We start from the raw sequence: 23,059 nt of genomic DNA, 5'->3' as shown, positions 1-23,059 counted from the left end.
CCCGAGGTATGGTTCGAACTCGGCACTCTATGGGTACGAATCCATCGCTCTACCAATTACGCCAGCACAGGCCACATCGATTCTGCTTTCTTTCGGCCTCATGACTTGTTAGTTTGTTATATCTAAATTAGTTAGTTAGTTTTGTGTTATTATTTAACACTAAATAAATACCACAACGTGAACAATACTCTTTTTTTGTCCTGAGGTATGATTCGAACTCGGTACCTTTATGGTACGAAGCCATCACTCTAACCATTACGCCAACACAGGCCATACAAACCCAACTTTTTTTTGGCCATATGACCTGTTAGTTTTTTTCGTTTAAAATATACAATATTATCTCCTTTGCAACGGTTTACTAATGTGATCGTCGTGGCGTCGCGCGTTAGGAGGTGGGAGTCAATGGAGAGAGCAGGGTAGCAGGTTCGAGACGTGGTAAAGATAAGCAAGGTAAGAGTATTAGTTCTTAACGTAGGTAGGTATTAGGTTAAGGTAGTGTAAAATAAGGATAAGGGGTGGTAGCGTAAACGTGTCGGTGAAAATTAATACAATTAATATAATAATAAAATAATCTAATAAAAATAAATTATCTCAATAAAAATGAAGATGTCATTGTGCGAAAGAGGGAAAAAATCAATTTGAGAAATTGATCTTTATTGTATAAGTCCGAAGTTAAGTAAAACTGACCAATATTTAAAGTATATTAATATAAATGAATTAATTAACACTTTGAATAATAGTATAGATTCAAGTGAGTGAAAAGTGTTAACATTTTTGACATGTTTGAAATGAGTGAATAACCATAGATTAGTCTATTTGAAATTATCAAAGTCATAACTTTATTAACTTCATTGATCATAATGGAATTAGATTACAAAAATTGTAATGTATTTTATGAAATTTATTCAAAATAATAAATCCTCGCCGAAAAACGAATTAATAAGTATATTAATGTTTATGATAACATCAACAAATATATTAATGTTTATAATACCTATACTTATACGGTGTGTTTCTAACATATATCACTGAAAATTGTGTGAAATGAAACACTCCAAATAAAGTTCAGATAGTTTTATTCAAAACTTCCAATCAATGTATCACAGTATTTAATAATACATTAATTTATTCATATAATTACAGTAATGAAAATGACTAAAATACATTAACATTTGTCTAATTGTATAATATATATATATATATATATATATATATATATATATGATTTAGTAGTTAATTTTGATGTTGAAATATGTGAGTGAGTTCTTGTGGGCGATACATTAAACAAAGAAAAGCCAAAGATTTATAAAATAATCTTTATTTCCAAACGTTTCGACATTCAATTTAATGTCATCATCAGTGGATCTAAAAACAGTATAAAAATTAGTATATCTAGGTAATTATAATATGTGTGGATTGGTAAAGTAACTATACAATAAGAGGAAAATTAACAAACAGCAACACTTAACAACAAACCAAATATAAAAGATAGGAAAGGTAGTAGAGACTAGAATTAAATAAATAATTAAAAAATATAGGCAAAAATATCTAAGTACACTCATATAAACCTACGCATATATACATATATATACATACACATATACACACATATACACATATATATATATATATACATGCATATATAGATATACACACACATGATATACAGATACAACAATATATACCTATATATGTACACATATACATGTACGACTATACAAATATAAATATACGTATATACATATATGCAACGTGCATGCATATTCACAACGACGTACATGTACATGTATGAAACATACATATACTCATACCTATCTATGTAGCTATAGCTATACACATGTACATGTTAGATATTTTTGCCTATATTTTTTAGTTATTTATTTAATTCTAGTCTCTACTACCTTTCCTATCATATATATATATATATATATATTTATATATATATTTATATATATATATATATATATATAATATATTATAGTATATATAATAATAACACAGTATGATATTAAATTAAGTGATATTTATAGCTAACAATAAGAAAAAAAGTGCACCATTTAAAGAAATAATAAAAAGTATAATATTTAAACAAGAGAAAACATCGGTTTGACACATTGAATGTTTAAGGCACTTGACTAACATAAGGGTTTGGAAAAAAGCAAAGTCTATTGTCAACGCGTTTCTATCGAGTCAAAGCAATGACGCAGAGTTCTACCTAGTCAAAGCAAAGGTATAAAGAGCTTAACCAAGATGCGGCAAGATGTTTGAATGCATCCAAACAGTGAAAAAATAAGTATCCCTATTAATAACACAAGAAATTTTTAAAATGTAGACATGTTTAAATATTTCTATTTAAACTAATCTAAATATTTCTGTAATTTACGATACAGCATAATGTGATTTGGCCGTAAAGTGGCTCATAATTAAATTAAAACAACAAATTAAATTAAATACAATATATTTATTCATTATTTCATTAACATCTAAGCACTTAACTATTTAATATATCATAGTAGGCATCTCCTCTGGTGAAGAGACGGACGGACGGACGGATGGATGGACGGACGGATGGACAGCATAATTAGTAGATCAAATGATTGTTCTCACTCATGAGCAACTTGAGTGTTGAAGAGCACTTGGCTTGAAGTTGGTTACCCTATAAACGAAAACAATGAATTAGTAACAAGGTTCATAAAATATACTATAAAGTATAAATTACCTGATTAATCATGCAGCGGTGTCTTCCACGTAACCCCATTAAGACCTTCATAGTAAAACTCAACAAGTGGTTTTTATATTAACTGCCTAATTAAGTTAGTGAGGTTAGTCATGTTATTGAGTTAATAAGAGTTAAGTTAATCATGCATAATTATAGACAGTCATTGAAAAAAACCACTTGCGAGTCATTCACGTGAATGATTTTAAGGCTTCAGGGCAGTAATAGTTGGATAGAGAAGATCTGAAAAAAAGAAAGAAACATTATAGGAATGTTTGCATTTATACTGATATGGTTAAAGACATACCTGGTAAAATGTGTCTGGAAAGATTCCTGGTGAAGTGAGTCAGCGTGCAGAGCAGCAGTGGTTGAAAGTACCTGGAAAAAAATAAACATGTTATTTATTGTTCACATTTATACTGATTATGGATAAAAACGTACTTTTTAAATTATTTTCAGAGCGATTCCTGGTGAAGGGGTCAGTGTGCAGAGCAGCAGAGGTTGAAAGTACCTGAAAAAAATAAACATGTTATTTATTGTTCACATTTATACTGATTATGGATAAAAACGTACTTTTTAAATTATTTTCAGAGCGATTCCTGGTGAAGGGGTCAGTGTGCAGAGCAGCAGTGATTGAAAGTACCTGGAAAAAAATAAACATTATTTATTGTTCACATTTAAACTGATTATGGATAAAAACGTACTTTTTAAATTATTTTCAGAGCGATTCCTGGTGGAGGGGTCAGTGTGCAGAGCAGCAGTAGTTGAAAGTACCTGGAAAAAAATAAACATTGTTTATTGTTCACATTTATACTGATTATGGATAAAAACGTACTTTTAGAATTATTTTCAGAGCGATTCCCGGTGAAGTGAGTCAGTGTTCAATTTTCACTCGATACTTGGCCATTGGATTCTCAACAATTTGCTTGATATGATATTTTGAGGCCTCCATGTGATTTCATCTTGATGACCAGAAATAGAATGTAGAAATTTTCTAGCAGTTTAAAAATTGCACTTGGTTTTATATGAAATGCATTAACATGAATTTCAAACAGTGAAAATTAAAATTTAATGTAATATGTCAAATCCACATTGCATAATCTCAAATGATTCAAACGACCACATTATTATTCAATAGTTGAATAGATTAGTGTATTAGTATTTGTTATTAATATTAAAACTACTGATGCTACCTAACTAATAAATTAACCCACATGCAATACATATCGTGATCATTCGAATCATGAAATTCAATGCCTTAATGACTTTGTAAATTTCTAAAAGTTATAGTGACAATTAAAGTATTGATCAATTAATATCTTAAACAAAATCACCGGTTAATAAATCTATTCGTGCCAAATGCAATTCCAATAAATACCACATTCAGAGCGTCACAGTAACAATGTTCGTATAAAAACTGAAGGACTCTGGTAGCAGCAAACGCAAACCTACCCGCACCTGCAAAATACACAAATTATTATTGAATTTAGTTGATTATACATACATTATTAAATGTCATTGTTGATGCGTCACCAAATATTCAAATATTCATTCAAATTGTAACTATTCTTTGTCAATTTGTTGTTCAAATTGTAACTTTTTTTCAACTAATTTTGAAAACTAATTTTGCTTTAAAATTCTTGATGACATTATGATTGTGGTCCAATTTACACAATACTTCTGATATATAAATTGAAGTGAATTAGCAGATGATAATGATGTAAATAAGACTTCAAATTAAACGATCCGTATAAATGTACTCATAGTAATTCACAAAATGAATTGACAGTCATTTTTTACTTTCGCAACTTTGTGAACTCTTGCCCAGTCAACATAATAATAATATGTAGTTTTATTTAACAGTGGGCACCAAATGATGCAAAATAAAATAAATATATCCGGCGTACGTCTTAGACAGTAGTACGACTTGAGCAAAAACAACATAAATCGAGCACACGTTTTCAAAAAAAAAAAAAACAAAAATGAGGAAAGGTTTCAATTAAATCTAAAACATCTTAAAACACGAAATGCAATCCGAGTGAATCCGCAAAGAGAAATATAATTAGCACAAGTGCAACGTACCAGGTGACGCTCGCAGGTCGCATGTACTCCACAGGCAGCGAAGGGTCAGGCCCGCTCGTCCGTGTTCGACGACGTCTCGATGTCTTCTTCCAGCAATCGCCACGATGGAAATGAACTCTCACTCGCAATGGCAACTCCCTCTCCGAACTCCTATAGTCGCAAAGCATAGATGTGCAAAAGACTTGTAGACGTGCGACTGCAGAGCGTGCACGTTCGCTCGGTCGAAGATGGCGTTTCAGGAACTCGAACGCCTCTTCTGTTTTGAAATCGAAACGACGTTTATTTGAATCTTCAATTTTAACATTAAGGGTTTTATAAATTAAATAACGATATTCCATTCTTTTAGTAAACTCTCTAAAAATTTACACTGCAATGAATTAGTTGTTGTTTATTGAAATAAATAAATTTGGTGTAGAATAAATTTTATTTTTTTTCACTAACCTGTGTTTTACAGTACACTTGTTTGCTTTTCCTTTCTCAAGTATAAAATTTGTTAAATATTTTCACATTTTTAAATATACAGACAAATTTTCACTGTTTTATTTATATATCACTCATATACATGAATAATTTTGAAGTGCTTTTAAATTTTGATAGAAAATTTAGTTCTACATTCCTGCAACACGTGAAGCCAATAAATATTATATAAATACAAACATACAATTTTTTCATGTTTTAACTTATTAGTTTACAATAAAATAACTAATGATGATACAAACTAGCCACAAAACATTTGTAAACTAACAAAGTTAGCGCAAAAGAGTCTTACTGTGTACTTATTGAGAGTAGAGTTGGTTGAATATTTTGAAATATTAAAAAATCAAACCAAGGTCAAAAGAAAAATATAATTTTTTTTAAAAAATGTTTAATATTACATTTTTCTTTAAATTTCGTTTATTTTAAATTATCAAAATCAAATGACATTCTGTGAGAAAACACTCCTTTTCAAAGTTGAAAAACAATTAAATGAATAACATATAATAAATACTACTTTTTACATTTTATGATTGTTTTAATTGATCATTACAATTTTTACAAGTGTATTTTAATAATTAATTATTTTATAACTACTTAGGACTAATTTTATAAAAAATTTAGTACAGTAATCTATGTGATTACATATTGATTTGATCAGTTAGTATAAGTTTTACAATGAAACAAAACTTTAAACAAAATTTTCGTTTATCAAATAAGTTTCAAATCTAAATTTACTGCGATCATAATATAATAAACTACACAATTCAAAATTATGTATACAATTGTTAATTATAAAAATATTCTTCAAACAGCTTAAATGGTGTTCATAATAAAATAAAACCAATTTTCAAAATATAGAAAATTCAAAAATTTATTTTTAGAAATGTAAAAATACCATACTAGATATATGTCGAAACACACACACACATACACATCACAAACATTATAAAGTTATTGGTATATATAAGAACGCAAGTAAATATATACGCTGTAATACTATGCTATACATAAATTTAAAATCTTGCATAACTTTAGCTTTTTTTATGACTTTTTTAAATTACTCTTCACACCAAAATGCATATACATCAATATGAGTGATGTTAAATGTTCTTAACTGCTTTAAATAAAATGATGAGTCTCAATTTCTACACTAAATTGAAAATTAAAGTGTTTTAAACGGTACAACAAATACAGAAAAAATTAATATGTTGCAATTGTCTGAGTAAAGTCTTTACACAATACACGACTCAGAGACTTTCGTAAATTTAAAATTTGATAATAACAGATATGTGGTGGAAGTACTCAATTATAACCTACAAAAGCACATATATAAATTATACTATTGATAATTGCGTGTATATAATTAAAGGATACATTGGCGCTGTAAATGAATTATTTAATTATAAAATTGAATCAAAATTGAGATACTTATCAAGCTATTCAAGGTACACCGTACACCTAGGCACTTCTACACATATCCATTTTTTCGGCTTTTATTTAACGTTTCACGATAAATTTATTATATCAAAATGATGATGAGTTCAGTATACATATAGCACAGTATTTATGTTTTATAATTTGTTTGTTGTTAAGTGTTGCTGTTTTGTTAGTTTTTCTCTTATATTTATAGTTTCTATACCAATCTACATATATTATAATTACCTAATTATACTAATTTTTTATACTGTTTTTAGATCCACTGATGATGATATTAAATTGAATGTCCAAACGTTTGGAATTCAAGATTTATAAATCTTTGCTTTTTATTTTTTGATGTATCGCCCCACAAGTACTTACTCATATATATATATAGTGTAATGTAATAATATAAATATAAATGTAATAATAATATATTTTGATATTATGATTATTAAATCAGTCAAATTATTATATAAAATTACCAATGGATGTGTTTATCTGTTAGAAATAACTTCAGTGTCTTCTGTGTCACAATTCTAGAGTAAAAAATTAAAATGAACCATCAACATAATATTATCTATTTAAATATCTTATTTTCACCTCATTGTGCAGACAGGCATCACTGAAGTATACATAATACACATCATATTGTCTCCTTCAACTAAGCAATGGCATTTGTGATATTCACTGCACCAGTAGCTTTCAAAGCCATCCCAAAATAAGTCACAGATCTGATTATGAGGTGATTTATTACCCCTAGATGATGTACTGCCTAAACCTGAATAAATTAAAAGTCAATATTGATCATGTTTAAACTATTTCATGCTTTAAGATACATACTATTTGATGTATTATCATCATTAAACCTATTTGCAGCCATGGTTGTTTTTATTATTTGATTATGGAATGCATGCAAAACATCAACACGGTGCGCACCACTTACTGATCTTTTCAAACCAGTTAATTGTGGACTACGAGATATGACATACTTGCCAATTTTAAAATTAATTAGCAGGATGCTGAAAATATGCACAACTTATATATATATATATATATATATATATATATATATATATATATATTAGGGTGGTCCTTAAAATGGTCATTTTCGAATTTCCTTGCTCCCAGGGGCTCAAATGGTTCCAAATTGATAGAAAAACAATTCTCTAAAAGTTTTAGCTCTTAATATTAACTTTTAGATAAAGCGCAATTCAATCAAACTTCGTATGGAAAGAACATGGAAAAAATTTTGAAAATTAAAAAAAAAATGTTTTAGGTATAACATAGCCACAAATGAATGAGTTTTATTCATTCATTTGTTCGCTAAATTACATCTAAGAAATATTTTTAAAATTTTTGAAAAATTTTTCATGGTATTTCCATACAAAATATTGATTGAATTGCGCTCTATATTATTAAGAGCTAAAACTTTCAGAGAATTGTTTTTTATCTATTTGGAATCATTTGAGCCCCTGGGAGCAAAGAAATTCGAAAATGACCATTTTAAGGACCACGCTAATATATATATATATATATATATATATATATATATATATATATATATATATATACATACAGTGGTGTTGTGCTAATATTTTTTTTACCGGAACGCTAAGATTAAAAAAACGGTTCAAAAACCGGTTCTCACATTTGTACCAGTTCCTTTCGAAACGAAAAAAAAAACAAAATATATTACAAAACCTATTTTTGCATATATATGTATGTTTATCACATATAAAAGGAAAGTCTCTGTGTGTAGGGATTTTTTTTTTTTAATTTTTTTGCCCGGAACGCGTACCGGCTCAAAAATGATTTGCCGGAACGACGTTCGGGCGCGTTCCGGCTCGACAACACCACTGTATACATATATATGTACTAGGAGTCCCAGAACTCAAGGTCAAGCCAAAAGGGGGTGACAAGATTAATTTTGGCCATCAGTTTGATGTTGAGTTCTGGGGCACCCTGATTATCATCATAATTACCCTAATACTGTTGGATCAATCTGAATATGCAATGGAAAATTTCTTGGTGCGCAAAGTAAAGCAGCAGCTAATGCTTCATGAGCCTTTTGCCAAGACATTTGAATAATATTTGTAATTTCACTAGCATCTGGTGTTGGCCCACAGAGTGCTAAAATAATGCTGCTGGAAGAAACTGGTGTCCAGATTAATCGAAATGCAACCTATATTAAAATATCATATCTACTATTAGTGACCTTGAAATGATTTTAATATAATTATTGATTTAACCTACATTTGGACTCTTATGAAGTAAAAATACAGGTAGTTCTTTTACAGAATTTGTACTGGCAGGATCCAACAAAGCAACAAGCGACAATAATTGCCTCTCAAAGAAGTGCAATGTCCACCAAGCCTCTGTTGCAATTGATAGACGGTTATTTATTAACAAACAACAAAAAGGAGATTCTATTTGCTCACTAAATGATTCAAGACAAGATGCTAGAACATTTGTGTCTGGTCCTAATATACATTCTGTATAATTTATTTCTGTATTCAGATTTTCTAACATTTTTTCTACCAAAGACATACAAGGCTAAAATATTAAGAATCATAAGACATAGTTTAACATATTATCATATATTACAGTTCAAATAGACAAATGATACCTAAATAAGAAAGCATAAAAAATGTATATTTACTCTTAAATCTCTTTTCAATCGTTCAACACTTTTGATATCTTTCAGCTGATCAAGTCCAACATAAAAAACCATAGCACAAAAAACTTTTGATAAAAATTCTTGCAGAACAATTTCTGTTGTAGTTGGAGATATTATGATCAGAATTATACTAAAAAATGTATGATATTATTAAATGCATATAATAAAGAAAAGAATCTATCAACTATTTTAATATGCATACCTATCATAAAATTCTTTCCAAACAATAGATCCATTCTTAATTTTGGTAGACTGTAAATCATAAGAATAAGTCTTGCAAAAGAGATGAATGCCCTTCAAAGCACCCACTGTTGAAAATGGCAACTAAAAAGTATTATGTTTAATAAAAAAAATAATATATTAGATTCCTAAACAGTCAAATCAAGTACTTGTTCTCCGTCGCCTTTTTTCCTGTTAAATATAGGTATTCCTCCAGCAGATGTAATACATGTTAAATATACAGCCATTATTGTAAATTACTCTGTTAATAAATACTTAAGATTATGTATTTTAAATTTTATTATTGCAATGTATTACAAGAAATGAAATTAACAAACACAATGCTCTTCATCACAAAATAAATTATTTTGTTTACGTTCAATTATAATAACAGTTTTTGACACGTTGAAGTTAAACTGTCAAAATCATTGAGCTGCGTCTACATGTTCAAATTTATTCATCAGTGGTTGATTTGTGTTTACAGTGTGACATTTGTCAGTTAGTATTATGTCAAATGTCAGTTAGTATTCTGTTTACAAGCGGCTTTTTGCTATTATTGTTTCTGTATTGGTTATTATTTTATATATATTTTATTTATTTATATTTTGAATCAGAACCCAATTTCTTTAAATTATTAAGTACAAATATATTTAGTTCAACTGTGCATTTTTTGTCAAATTCAACAATGTCGAAAGTGATCAATGCTGAAAACTTTACAACAATTAGGAGATTGTTGAAAAATAGATTAGAAAATGATTATAACCAGTACCAGGATTATAACGAACAATATCTTCATTTAAAACACATGATGAAAAGAACTGTAGATCATGGGGAATCAAACTCTGCCTTAGTCATTGGACCTAAAGGCTGTGGCAAAACAACTCTAATTAATAAAGTTATTAACGAATTACTAGCTGAATATGATTTTTCTGCAAACTCTTCATTGGTATATTTGTCAGGAATAGTTCATACAAATGATCGTCTTGCCTTACAGTCAATTACTATCCAATTAAAATTAGAAGAGTCAGTTGAGGGAAGAGTTTTTGGTTCTTTTGCTGATAATTTAGCTTATCTGCTAGCATGCCTGAAAACCGGAGATAAACAGTCCAAAAGTGTAATATTCATTATAGATGAGTTTGATTTATTCTGTTCTCATCACAATCAAACACTACTTTATAATTTGTTTGATATCGCTCAATCAGCACAAGCACCTATCTGTGTATTAGGCTTGACATGCAGATTAGATGTTGTTGAGTTGTTGGAAAAAAGGGTTAAAAGTAGATTTTCTCATCGGCAAATATTTCTTTGGGACAATCGAGATATTGACAAAATAGATAAACGCATTAACTTGTTCAAAAATCTTTTGTTATTACCCACTTCAGAGAATATACCCTGTCAAAGATGGAACAAAAGTATTGAAAAATTAATGAAGATACCAAATGTTAAGAAAAACTTGGAGCATATTTTTGATGTAGACCTTAGTGGCCGAAATTTGCAAAATTTACTTATGATGACAATATCAAAATTATCTGTCGAACATCCTGAGTTAACTGAACTAGATATTCTAGATTTAGTACAAAAAACCTACAATGATAATAAAATATTCATCTTACTTGGACTTTCAGTACTTGAAATTTGTCTCTTGATTTCTCTCAAACATCATTCTGAAATTTATGATGGTGAACCAGCAAACTTTGAAATGATTTTTGATAGATATAAGAAGTTTACGAATAGTAATACATCAATTCAAACGGTTCAGCGAGAAGTAGTACAGAAAGCTTTTGAGCATTTAGTTAGTTTAGAGTTAATAGTTCCTATCGGGAACCCAATAAAAGCTCATAAAGAATACCATCTTCACACAATGCTGGTTACATCCACAGAAATCATGACTGCAGTTAAGAAATATCCTACACTTCCTACAGAAGTTTTACAATGGGCAACTAGTTCATTAGTTTAATTGAAACCTGAAAATAATATGAAACAGAATGCTTTGCTGTTAACTTCTGGTATTTACCATTTAATATTTATTATTTAATATTTGTACAAGCATATATATATATATATATATAAAAGCGAGAGGTTTTTCTTCAGATGGTGAAATAATATAATAAATTGTTTCTTGGGCATCCATCCAGTAATTAAAAAACAGTTTTAATGAAAAATGTTTTTATTTATAGAGAACATACGTTTCGGGTCTGGATTTGACCCATCTTCAGTGCTACAATTAAATAATTCAGGGTTACAAATTAAAACAATATAAAAAAATACATAATTAACAGACAGAAATAAGTAAAACAATGTATATGAAAAGTATATATGAAAAACAACCATAAAATAAACAATGTAAAGAAACTCACCATACAAATAAACTTTGAAAAACAACACAAAAACACAAAATTGCACGAAAAATAAATAAAAGTGAAATAAAAAATTGATGAAACGTCGAGTTATGAAAAATTTTAAAAAAAATTGTAAAATTAAAATGAATGATATATTTTATTATAAAAAAGCTTTTTTATAATAAAATATATCTTTCATTTTAATTTTACAATTTTTTTTAAAATTTTTCATAACTCGACGTTTCATCAATTTTTTATTTCACTTTTATTTATTTTTCGTGCAATTTTGTGTTTTTGTGTTGTTTTTCAAAGTTTATTTGTATGGTGAGTTTCTTTACATTGTTTATTTTATGGTTGTTTTTCATATATACTTTTCATATACATTGTTTTACTTATTTCTGTCTGTTAATTATGTATTTTTTTATATTGTTTTAATTTGTAACCCTGAATTATTTAATTGTAGCACTGAAGATGGGTCAAATCCAGACCCGAAACGTATGTTCTCTATAAATAAAAACATTTTTCATTAAAACTGTTTTTTAATTACTGGATGGATGCCCAAGAAACAATTTATTATATATATATATATATATATATATAATATTGAGTTTTTGAAAATGTTTTCATATATATATTTATATATATATAATATATATATATATATATATATATATATATGAAAAATAAATATGATATTTATGTATGTACCTTTAAATTGTTAAATATTTATAAACTACATAATAAATCTTGTTCAAACTAATTTGTATACTGGTTTACAATTAAAGCTATATCAGTTGTATAATAAATTATTGTAAGAATTTACTACTCATTTACACAATAATATATAAAGCACACCATAATATAATATTATTTTATCTATAATACACCATGGCTGTTAAAAACACCAAATTTATATTCTCAAATACTAACCACATACAATCCTGATTTAAATTTGTATAATATACGTTTCAACTCAACTAAGTCTATCACAAGAAATTGGACGTAGTACTGAATTGGCACTGAATTGAATATTCTAGCAAAATCACAAAGATGGAATTATCATTGTATATATGTCTATTTGAATTCCATTTTTGTTAATGATTTAATTAATTTATTTTAAGCCAATAATTGATATTAATTATGCATTAATCATTGTATTTATACTTTCCTAGAAAACTATACATCACATGTTGAAACAAATTAAGGTTCATGGCTTCTCGCCTTTCCTTAGCGCTTGTTTTAAATTTGATCCATTCTTTCCGAATCTTGTTACTCTTTGGTCCCCATTTCTCATTGGGAGTGAACACGTTTTTCAATGTCTAGAAATATTTATAATATGCATTTATAATCAGAAAGTAAATTTCAAGCAAATATTCCGTGAACCAAACAAGTTAAAAATGTGATTGTTAAAAACTGGCATTTTGCATTTTTCATTGAAAAGTTGTGTAAAGTTCATGAAATCTATATTATATAATTAATGAGTGATTAATGATTCTTGCTGCTGCGCCTTATAATATTAGTCAGTTCTAATTTAAATTAAATAGAGGGTCCATGCTAAAACCCAAGAGGTCCACGATACAAAAAAGTTTGCAAACATTTTTCTTTGGCTTTTAAATTTTTGTAATAATAACGAAAACAAACTTTGGCTTGGGGAAATTAATATTAAATTAAAACAAAAGCCTTGCCTACATTTTATATCTTCTGAAATAATTTCAAATCACAAACGATTAATTTTTGACTCAAACTCAAATATAAATATAGACTCACATCATTAATGGAATGTTTTCTATTTTTCAAATATATCCAAATTGCCCAAAGTGGTACTTGAAGTATACCAACTGCTAACATTGTCCATCCAGCAGCTGAAATTACATTTTATATTAATTCAATCAATAATCCAGCAACTGTAAATTTGGTACCATTTAAATTAATATTTCAGCTTAAATAATTATTAAATCAAGCCTCACCATAATAGGAATCAGGATAAAAGAGTTCACTATATTTGAGTGGTTTCATTACTGCTAGTGAATAAATAAATATAATGGTCATCAACACTGGGGTAACAAAGCCCCAGCAGATGCGCCAATATGGACCCACACGGACACCGACCATGAATTCAACATCGAGGCAATAATTTTCGAGACCTAATACCAAGTATCAACAACTAACTAATTAATATATCAACAATTAACAAACGAATTGATGAAGATAAATATTTTATACCATAAATCCAAAAAACTCCAATATTCTGTATAATGGCCAGAGCGAATATCAAAAACGTTGCACCGAAGTAGTCTACTAAATTCAACAGCCATTGTCCTTCCTGCAATTTAATTTTTATTTCTCTTCATTATGAAGGGACATTTTAATTTGTATATTTTATGAATTCACTAACGGGTGTCACATAAACCAATCCAATCAAAAAGCCGACTGTGCTGGCTGCAAGAGCAACTTTCCAATAGCGAATTCCAAATTGATCCGATATCACCGTAATAATAGCTCCATGTAGGGCTACCGCTGATCCAACCCCGAGAACAAATAACATGAAGAAAAATAAGACAGAAAATACCTACAATAATCAATAAAATTACAAATTAGATCTAACAAAACCTCAATTTAAACAAATAATAAAAAAAATATAACTTTTGAATAATTACCTGTGGCACCATATCAAACTTGGATATAGCATCAGGATAAGAAATAAACGCTAAACCTGTTCCACTCTGTATTACCTGACCTATGTCATCAATATTCAAATTGTGAGCTAAATTGCCCAAAATTCCAAATATAGTTGTTCCGGCCAATAAGCTTGTGAATGTGTCTAATGTTGTAACAATTAACACGTCTCTAAATTAAAAGTAAAAATATAACAAAAATTAAAATAATGTAAGCTAAACGGTATCAATTTTTGTTTGGTTAGTAAAACTTCATGAAAAGCAATATTTGAGTTTGATGGTTAACAGAATACAAGTGTGTTGAAGGAAATTCATGGAAATGAAGTTTCGGAAGGAAATAGGTTTTCATTTAAAGGTGTCTTGATAAATGAGTATAAAGATAATAGTTGGAGTAATTTCAAAACATTTTTTTTTCTAAGTTAAATATAATGAATAAAGATAGCAATTAATAATTAACTAACTGATAATAATAATTGGGCTGATTGAGATAAGTGCTCTCTTAGACGATTATTTAATAATTTAGTACAGTTGAATAGAAAACTTAAATAAAATTAATATTTATAATATGAATTATTAATAAGTGACACATATTTATTAAATTTTTACTTTATAATGCACTAACAGTTAAATTATAGTGATGATAAAAGCTGACGGCCACGACATAACGAAATATTTCTTTACTGCAAAGAAAGTTTTCGACCGCGCCTGTTGATAATATTTTGATTTTGAGAAATATACATTATAAGATATCCTTCACCGATGCAAAATTTTTCACAAATTCCATTAAAGAGTCAATATTTTGATTTTGAGAAATATATAATATATAAGATATCCTTCACCGAGTTTTAAAAATAGTTTTTAAAATAGTTTGAATCCAACACCTGGTGATGCAAAATTTCTCACAAATTACATTAAAGAGTCATCAAACTGACCTGTAGACGTTGTTATCAAATTTGTTATATGACGAAAACATTATAATAGCACCATTGCAAAGAGACAACGAAAAACAAGCTTGGGTCACAGCAGCGTGCCAAACCTAAATGAGGATAATAATTTGCAAAACGCAATTAGATAAAATTAAAAATGCACTGAAAATATATTATATGTATAATATATTTTTTTGTAGTAGAAACATTTATGAAATTTCTTTCACAGTAAAAACGGCGATCATGAAATTATTTACAAAGCTTCTAAGAAATTTTCTAGCACAAGTAAACTTTTACTGTATCGTGAATTGGGACTAAAAATTACAAATTAGATAAAGTAGATACTACAAATTAGAGAAAGTAATATAAACATTTTGAAGTTTTCATATGAATGTTAAATCAATTAATTCTTTGAAATCATTATAAACAATGATAAAACAAAATATTGTGTCAAGGAAATACATAATAGTAATTTGCTTGTTATCATTATACACTATTCATACAATACGTTAAACAAAATTATATACACATCGCGTGCAAATGATAAAACATAATGTAAATATATAAAATGTTACATTGCCATCTTCTGGTATTTTTAACGAAAAACTGTTAATAAGCTAAAATATTATTTATATATATTATATCAATTAACTGTATTATATATATTATATCAAGTACTGACTAGAGATAAATTTTAGACGAGCAAGTGTTATTAAGTATGTATATACAAATATGCATTTACACATAATTATACATATACTCATTTATATATTACATATATACCAAATTTTAATTATAAATATTATTCATTATTATGCACAAATAATTTTCTAATTGTCTTATCGATGCTAAGATTCAAATTACCGCATGGCCTATATAAAATTATAAATTACGTAATATTTAGTAATAGAAAACATGATAAAAATTGGCTCAAGAGACAATTATTATTTTCACCTGCACCGCACATTTCTGCAATATTTACAGCACAAACAAAAACAACACAACAGAAGACATATTTCACATTGATGAAATATTCACAAATGCATGATAGTAGCACTCTCACGTGTATTTTCTCACCTGTGAATATTTCTGTCAAAATTATTGTATGAAGAGAAAATTAATATCGGTCCGAAAGATATCGCCAGCGAGAAGAAGCATTGGTTCACAGCTTCCTTCCATACCTGTGCCATCCGTTATATAAGTTAAAAATAATAATAAAATTATCCAAATAAAAAGAAATTCATGAAAAATTTCTTTATATAAATTGTCCCATCAATTATTCCTAAATTCTTAATTACTGGAGCGCATCTGACCTCGTACAGGTTGTTCAGTAAATTAATTAATCTTAAGTATCTTATTTCATTTCATTAATTATTCTCAGTTAAATATATTCATAAAAGTGTGCTTATAAAACAAAACTTGCCTTAGGATTTAGAAGTTCTCCCCATTGAGGTTCTATGAAGAACAAAATTCCTTTTCCTGCTCCTTCTAAAGTTGCTGCACGTATCAGCAAGGCAATCATAACAACATATGGAAAAATTGCCAGGAAATATGAGACTTTTCCTAAAAATAAATCCATAATGTAAGAAATTGACGAATAGTATTAATAATGTTATTAAATCATCATCAAAAAAGTTACCGGAACTGCTCACGCCTTTGACCAATACCAGGAACACTACTAACCATGCAACAAAGAGACAAATCGTCAAATTAACATCTGGTAAACCTAAAATATCGATTTCAAATTAATGAAAGTTATATTAATTCCTGCAATATATCGAAAATCGGATATTATTAAAATATTGCGTAATAGTTTTATGAATTTGCATTTTGTGTAAATTGCATTACGAAGAAATAAGAGCTCATTAATATTTGACTAAGAAATTCTATGAAAGATAACTAGTATAAAATAAAACATCAATCCATAAGTCGTGCCATAATAGTATAAAACAAACATAGGATGAGATATATAAAGACAGATCATATGATATGCATTGATTTACTGACCTAAGCTACTAGAAATTAGCTAGTAATTTTCACAAAAAAAATAGCTCTGAACTAAATCGTAATTCCAAAGAGGAAAATCTCGTTAGATTTCCTTGCAGCGTCGAAGTCGTTGAATTGCTGCTAGGAGCTGAATCAACACAAATTTTGTTGATGGTTTCCTCCCACTCCGGCTTGCAATAGGACCAGGGCAAGTCGGAGGCAAACGACGAATATAAATAGAACAAAGTCAGAGCCATCAGGCAACAGTAGTAGGAAACTACACAGCAGGTTGATATTATTTGACCAATGCCTATGCCTGGGAATAAATTATCAGAAAATTTATTAGGTGCAATATCAAGCAGACAAAAGAAAAAGAATATATATATATATATATATATATATAAATATATATACATTACTAGCTGCCCTAGAATACGTTATATACCTTTTAAAATTGGACATAAAGCCCAAATCTTCACTGAACTTTTACTAGTAAATTGCCCCAATGTCATTTCCAAATAATACACAGGTTTTCCAATAACAAATAATACGATAATGTATGGTATGAGAAAAGCTCCCCCACCATTTTCGTACGCAGTAAATGGAAATCGCCAAATATTTCCCAAACCTACTGACATGGCTATGCAGGACATCAAAAATTCGACTCCGTTCGACCACTTCGGCCTCTCGTCCACCTCCGTACTGGTGATACTCGCTGTGTCATGATTCCTTGTCTGAAACTGAAAGGAAAATATATTTCTTATCAATAGGATAAATATCATTGAATGAAAAATTGAAGTTTAACCTTTCATGCACTTTCCACCTTTTTTCACTATATTTTTTTGATACATAAGTAAACAGTTTATGGTTGATGGCGTGCGATGCTTTTTTACAATGCTTAATATTAATAACTCGCATTACAGAAAACAAATTTGAGAACATTTTTATTGGTTTTAATTAATTACATCTTTAGTATTGGCAGATATTGTTATGCAAAAGTACATTGATTGACGATACTCTAAGCATACGAGTTTACTACTAGCGCACAAAAACACTAACAACTAGCAAAGAGCAAGAAAACGTTTTGTGCAGCTAGTAATATAAAAAAATATTTTTTATCGCATTCGGTCAATTTGATTAATTATAAGATTTATTTTAACAATACTTGTACCTGCAAAGAGGCAAAAATAAAAATTCAAATGATAAGACAATTTGAATCCTTTGACAATAGTACAAGTGCGATGGCATGATGAATAATTATGCTTTAATCTTTTATGAGATTTTACAGCGCTGCGCAATTTGCTTACTTATTATTGCAAAATCAGCGTAAAGAAACTAATTGAGCATTTTTATACATGAGCATATGAATTACACAATGATTGCGTTTCAAAAAGAAATAATTTTGTAATAAATCATCTATTATATATATGACGCCGTGTTGATTATGACAAAAAATGATTAGTTCCGTTTCTATTCTATGATGACAAAAATCATTTTAATTCGAATGCATTTAATGATTTTTATTAAAACATTATTCAGAGTTTAATAATTAATTAAACCAATTTATATTAATAAAGTCTCCGTAATTGATAGTTGTAAAAATTTATAATTCAATAATTTTAACTTTGAAAGAAGTTTAAAAATTTATTTCAAATATTGTGCCTAGATATTCGCATATTGTCAAATAAACATATTTTCTTACTATTATAATCAGTGGCGGCATTAGGAGTCAGCGACTGCCTAGGGGCATTGCAAAGTTTATCATTTGATGAGCAATAAATTTCATTCACTCATACATTAGTTTTTCTATAATTCGGCTTATGCATTTTAACGTTTTTTTAACTGGCTAAAAGGGTTGTCTAGCAAAGGACGTATAAAATTACATTTATATACATATAAATAAAAGTATAAGCCTCTTCCTGGATAAGCCATTTATCTTATCTTAGTACTTGCTTCTGGCAAGATGAAATAATATGCATCGATATCACAATCAAACCATAAATAAATAGAAAGTATATTAGGACCAGAATTAAGTATGTGACACATATTAAATCTAGATATCGAAAATTGCAGGACAACACACCTTAAATGCACTCAATTGAATTCTTTTGTTAATAGTCCAGTCATTACAGTAATTTCACCTCGGAATTCGAGATACCCAGCTGTAAGTCTGCAAATACCCTAAAATAGCATCCTAAAAGTTGGGTCAAAACCTACATATGGTATGGTTTACGTAGATTTTGAGAGAAACTTATGGGTGCTATTTTAGGGTATATACAGACTTACAGCTGGGTATCTAGAATTCCGAGATTCTTACCTAATTAAATTAGGCTAATTTAAGCTTAAATGACTGGACTATAACCTGCAGAAAGATAAAAGTGCATGCTTATCCAAGAATATTACCATGGCTGCCGTTACGTCTAATAACACATAGAAAGGTGACAAGGACAATTTGAGGTATTCCCATGTACATGCATAGCATGACGCACAGAACATTTATTGCTTTAGTAGAGTAACAAGTTTCGAATAATTTTAGATTGAAAAGAACTAGAATTTATTTTAAATTGCACAATGGCATTATTTTACATACCTCGATTGCATGCCCATTTTCCAAATTTTCATGGCTTTGAGTGAATGCTGGATTGCTGTGTCCATTTTTATCAATCACCTGTGCAATTAAGAATAAACAGTTAATAATTAAGAAAGTAAAGAATATATATATATTTATATATATATATATATATATATAGGAATAGTTAATTTTGATGTTTAATTAAAATGAAGGTTAAATCTTGATGAGGTAGAATGTTAAGGATCTTCTTGGAGCGTCTTTATCCAAAAATCTAAACGCTTTGACACAAAATTCTATTCAATCATTAGTGGATATGAAAAAAATATATAACTTGCACGTTATACTACATCTGTAAGTAATAACCTAATACTGTAATAATTTTTTCTTTAAGAAGATAGAGATCCGTTCAAGATTCGATGTAAATTCGGCCTCTGTATTACAGAATACAGAAATTATTAGTATTTATTACATGCAAATTATATTTTCTCCGTTTTTGTACTATTATTGTATGTTATTTTTAATTTCAAAATTTTGTTTATTGATGATAATTTTATAATCTTTAAAATCTCTCCAAGTCCTCCAAGAGTTTATTCATATGAATATTATTTTGAATGGTATAGTGGTTCGGAAAGATATATAATAATACAAATAGAGCAAAAGAATATATATATATATATATATATATTATATATATATAATGGGTAGTACTGCCCTAAGGCAGGTCTATGAGCTGAGCTAAACTCGAACTCGATTCAGTGAGAAGTAGCCCCCCGAGATGGGCTTATTTGCAATTGGAAACATATTTTGATCTATATATATATATATATAGATATATCATTCTAATATTATAAAATGAATAATTGGTTATTCAAAAATGTTTATATATTTTTTATTACAATTAGAGTACCCAATATTGACAATAACTCATAATCTAATTACACATCATTATCACAAAATAGTAATTTGAATAAATTATTTGCAATTCAGCGAGTGATATAAAAATACCGTAGGTTTTAATTTATGTAAATTTATGTAGTATAATTTAACGACAATTGTTCTACGTTTATTGTTATTATCAATATTCCTAATATATATTATATCAATTTCTCGTATTCAGAATTATTCCATATTTGTACATTTAGAAATGCAAAATGCAGACAACTTATATGTAAATGTATGTTAATTTACAAAAGATAATTAGACAATAGAATTGGACGCGTTGCAATTAAAGTGATTGTACACCATGCATTCTATAAATTTTAAAAAGTATGAAAAAATTGAATGAACTGAATAAACTTGAAAATTGTTATTTTCGACCGGTTTTATTATTGACTCAAAACAGATTGAGTTTGTTAAATAAATAATTTTGAATAAATTTAGTAACATAAACAGCAATTGTCATTATCACCAAGTCTTATGTAAACTGAACGAATTGTCTGACTGGTTTAATCCCTTATTTAGCAGAGCAGATTGTATGATTAATTTTTATTGCGTTATTTATAATGGCAATTATAAACTTTTCCATTGTTTTATAACATGAATTGATACGATAAGCGCGAATAATTATGATGAGGACTAAATATAATATCATTCCTTGAGGTAGTTTTCATAGACACAATACTAGTATTTGCAATTGAATTTGCATTTAATAATTAGAATAATATATTTAATTAGAACTAATAATAATTTTGCTGTTATATATATATATATATATATATATATATATATATATGATATGTACCACATAATAAAATATACTACGTAGCAGTCATTTCACCCCAAAGAAGGGCACCCTTAAAATCTCAATATCGTAAATATATATATATATATATATATATATATATATACTAAAAATTTTAGAAAAAAATCAGGACTTACCGATATTGAAAATCCATTACCGTTGATTTTGTCGTTCATTTTGCTATTGTTCTAAGTTTCACAATTGAAGAGTCGGAAAATTACATAAGTAGCACTTTGATTTGAATAAATAAAATGATAATTTTATATTGATTAGAATGGTATCAATTTTATTAATTATATTTTTTAATTAATTAAATTAATTTATGCCATAAAAATTGTTTAGTAATTATATAAAAGTTGTCTTATAATCAGCTGCCTACGGTTTATTTACATTACCTTAGCACTTTTTATGTCAAGATTAAAATCGCATATTTTTGTTGACATTATTATCTCTTATTGTCAGATTAAGAAAACGGGGCAAATTTAATACATATATAAGAATATATTAGCACCGAAACGATAATGCATTAATATTCCGTACGCTAATGAATTAGAATAACTCTGTTTTTTAAAAAATGTACTCATGAATATCTTCTATATTTAATTTTCAATTTTAAATATTATAGTTTAAAAAAAATAATTTAATATAAATTGTAAGCATTTAGTAAGAGGAGTTAAGAACACGATGAATAATTTTTTTGCACTTATAGTAAATTCTCGTTTTAAATTTAAACGATTTATTTCTCAGCGAGTTTTTCAATCGCGTTTCTTCTTCACCCATTAGTGGCTTATTTGAAAATTTCGAAACGTCCGATTCGTCAGGCGTTCGTGAGACTTATGAAGGTAATTTGAAAATCTTCCAGCTATCTTAACCGCCCGCAAATAACTGACACACCTACAGGTAATACCTTAATATAAACGTCATATCACGTTTTATGATATTTAGAGTTATATTCACAAATTCATCTTGATTGGACAAACGCTTCCAATTCAGTCACGCGGTCTCCGGGGGTTTCACAGAAACTGCTGGGTTTTGAGGAATAACTTTACAGTCGATTTGAGAAAAAGAAAACTAAATTACTTCAAGGTCTCTTCATCAACCGATAATAAACCGACAGGTTTTTCTAAGAATTTTCGAGATTTTTTATTTACTTCAAAATCTACTTGCATTAAATCAATTGCTCACAAATTAAAAAAATAAAACTATTAATTTGGTAGATTGGATTGTTTA

The 23,059-nt window shown here is 28.2% G+C and overlaps 2 protein-coding genes, 2 long non-coding RNA genes and 1 pseudogene across 5 annotated transcripts; 1 reads left to right on the top strand and 4 right to left on the bottom strand.

The window, feature by feature from the left end:
* Positions 1-2,535: 2,535 nt before the first annotated feature.
* On the bottom strand, positions 2,536-3,077 carry LOC113372649. The gene is made up of 3 exons (XR_003366781.1): positions 3,024-3,077; positions 2,720-2,959; positions 2,536-2,656 (listed from the first exon to the last, which is right to left on the bottom strand). It is a non-coding gene; the product is annotated as an uncharacterized LOC113372649 (long non-coding RNA).
* Positions 3,078-3,444: 367 nt separating this feature from the next.
* LOC113372650 lies at positions 3,445-4,914 on the bottom strand. Its single transcript, XR_003366782.1, has 4 exons — positions 4,799-4,914; positions 4,169-4,174; positions 3,552-3,678; positions 3,445-3,490 (listed from the first exon to the last, which is right to left on the bottom strand). It is a non-coding gene; the product is annotated as an uncharacterized LOC113372650 (long non-coding RNA).
* A 2,149-nt stretch (positions 4,915-7,063) lies between these two features.
* LOC113372644 (protein fuzzy homolog) lies at positions 7,064-9,932 on the bottom strand. Of its 2 annotated transcripts, XM_026613002.1 has the most exons (9): positions 9,761-9,932; positions 9,574-9,695; positions 9,354-9,501; positions 9,133-9,247; positions 8,948-9,069; positions 8,677-8,876; positions 7,535-7,713; positions 7,295-7,472; positions 7,093-7,230 (listed from the first exon to the last, which is right to left on the bottom strand). In XM_026613002.1, the coding sequence occupies exons 1-9, from the start codon at positions 9,836-9,838 to the stop codon at positions 7,173-7,175; spliced, it is 1,200 nt and encodes a 399-aa protein (XP_026468787.1). In that variant the 5' UTR covers positions 9,839-9,932; the 3' UTR covers positions 7,093-7,172. The 2 variants fall into 2 exon arrangements, with proteins under 2 accessions (XP_026468786.1, XP_026468787.1); XM_026613001.1 differs by having other exon boundaries at positions 7,064-7,230; positions 8,948-9,247.
* A 269-nt stretch (positions 9,933-10,201) lies between these two features.
* LOC113372643 lies at positions 10,202-11,547 on the top strand (annotated as a pseudogene).
* A 1,527-nt stretch (positions 11,548-13,074) lies between these two features.
* LOC113373636 (sodium-dependent nutrient amino acid transporter 1-like) lies at positions 13,075-22,374 on the bottom strand. The gene is made up of 13 exons (XM_026613921.1): positions 21,967-22,374; positions 20,107-20,184; positions 17,962-18,256; positions 17,577-17,832; positions 17,170-17,276; positions 16,954-17,093; positions 15,537-15,640; positions 14,587-14,776; positions 14,325-14,498; positions 14,153-14,252; positions 13,897-14,073; positions 13,697-13,791; positions 13,075-13,248 (listed from the first exon to the last, which is right to left on the bottom strand). Exons 1-13 carry the CDS (start codon positions 22,003-22,005, stop codon positions 13,075-13,077), a joined length of 1,929 nt encoding a protein of 642 aa, XP_026469706.1. The 5' UTR covers positions 22,006-22,374.
* Positions 22,375-23,059: the final 685 nt, after the last annotated feature.

Source organism: Ctenocephalides felis, unplaced genomic scaffold (assembly GCF_003426905.1).
Source record: "Ctenocephalides felis isolate EL2017-DRISC unplaced genomic scaffold, ASM342690v1 CF-g0.4_SCAFFOLD_01604, whole genome shotgun sequence".
NCBI lineage: Eukaryota > Metazoa > Arthropoda > Insecta > Siphonaptera > Pulicidae > Ctenocephalides > Ctenocephalides felis.
Note: the sequence above shows the minus strand (reverse complement) of the source record. Positions and strands in the feature narration are given on the sequence as shown.

Bases quoted from the DNA above. Each gene is read 5' to 3' on its own strand.
- LOC113372644 (XM_026613001.1), bottom strand. From the start codon at position 9,838: ATGGCTGTATATTTAACATGTATTACATCTGCTGGAGGAATACCTATA. The intron at 9,502-9,573 runs GTATGCATATTA...TACATTTTTTAG, and splicing joins TGGAAAGAATTTTATGATAG to TATAATTCTGATCATAATAT. The intron at 8,877-8,947 runs GTAGGTTAAATC...ATTTTAATATAG, and splicing joins TACTTCATAAGAGTCCAAAT to GTTGCATTTCGATTAATCTG.
- LOC113373636 (XM_026613921.1), bottom strand. From the start codon at position 22,005: ATGAACGACAAAATCAACGGTAATGGATTTTCAATATCG. The intron at 20,185-21,966 runs GTAAGTCCTGAT...TTAATTGCACAG, and splicing joins GTAATGGATTTTCAATATCG to GTGATTGATAAAAATGGACA. The intron at 14,253-14,324 runs GTTAGTGAATTC...ATTAAATTGCAG, and splicing joins GATTGGTTTATGTGACACCC to GAAGGACAATGGCTGTTGAA.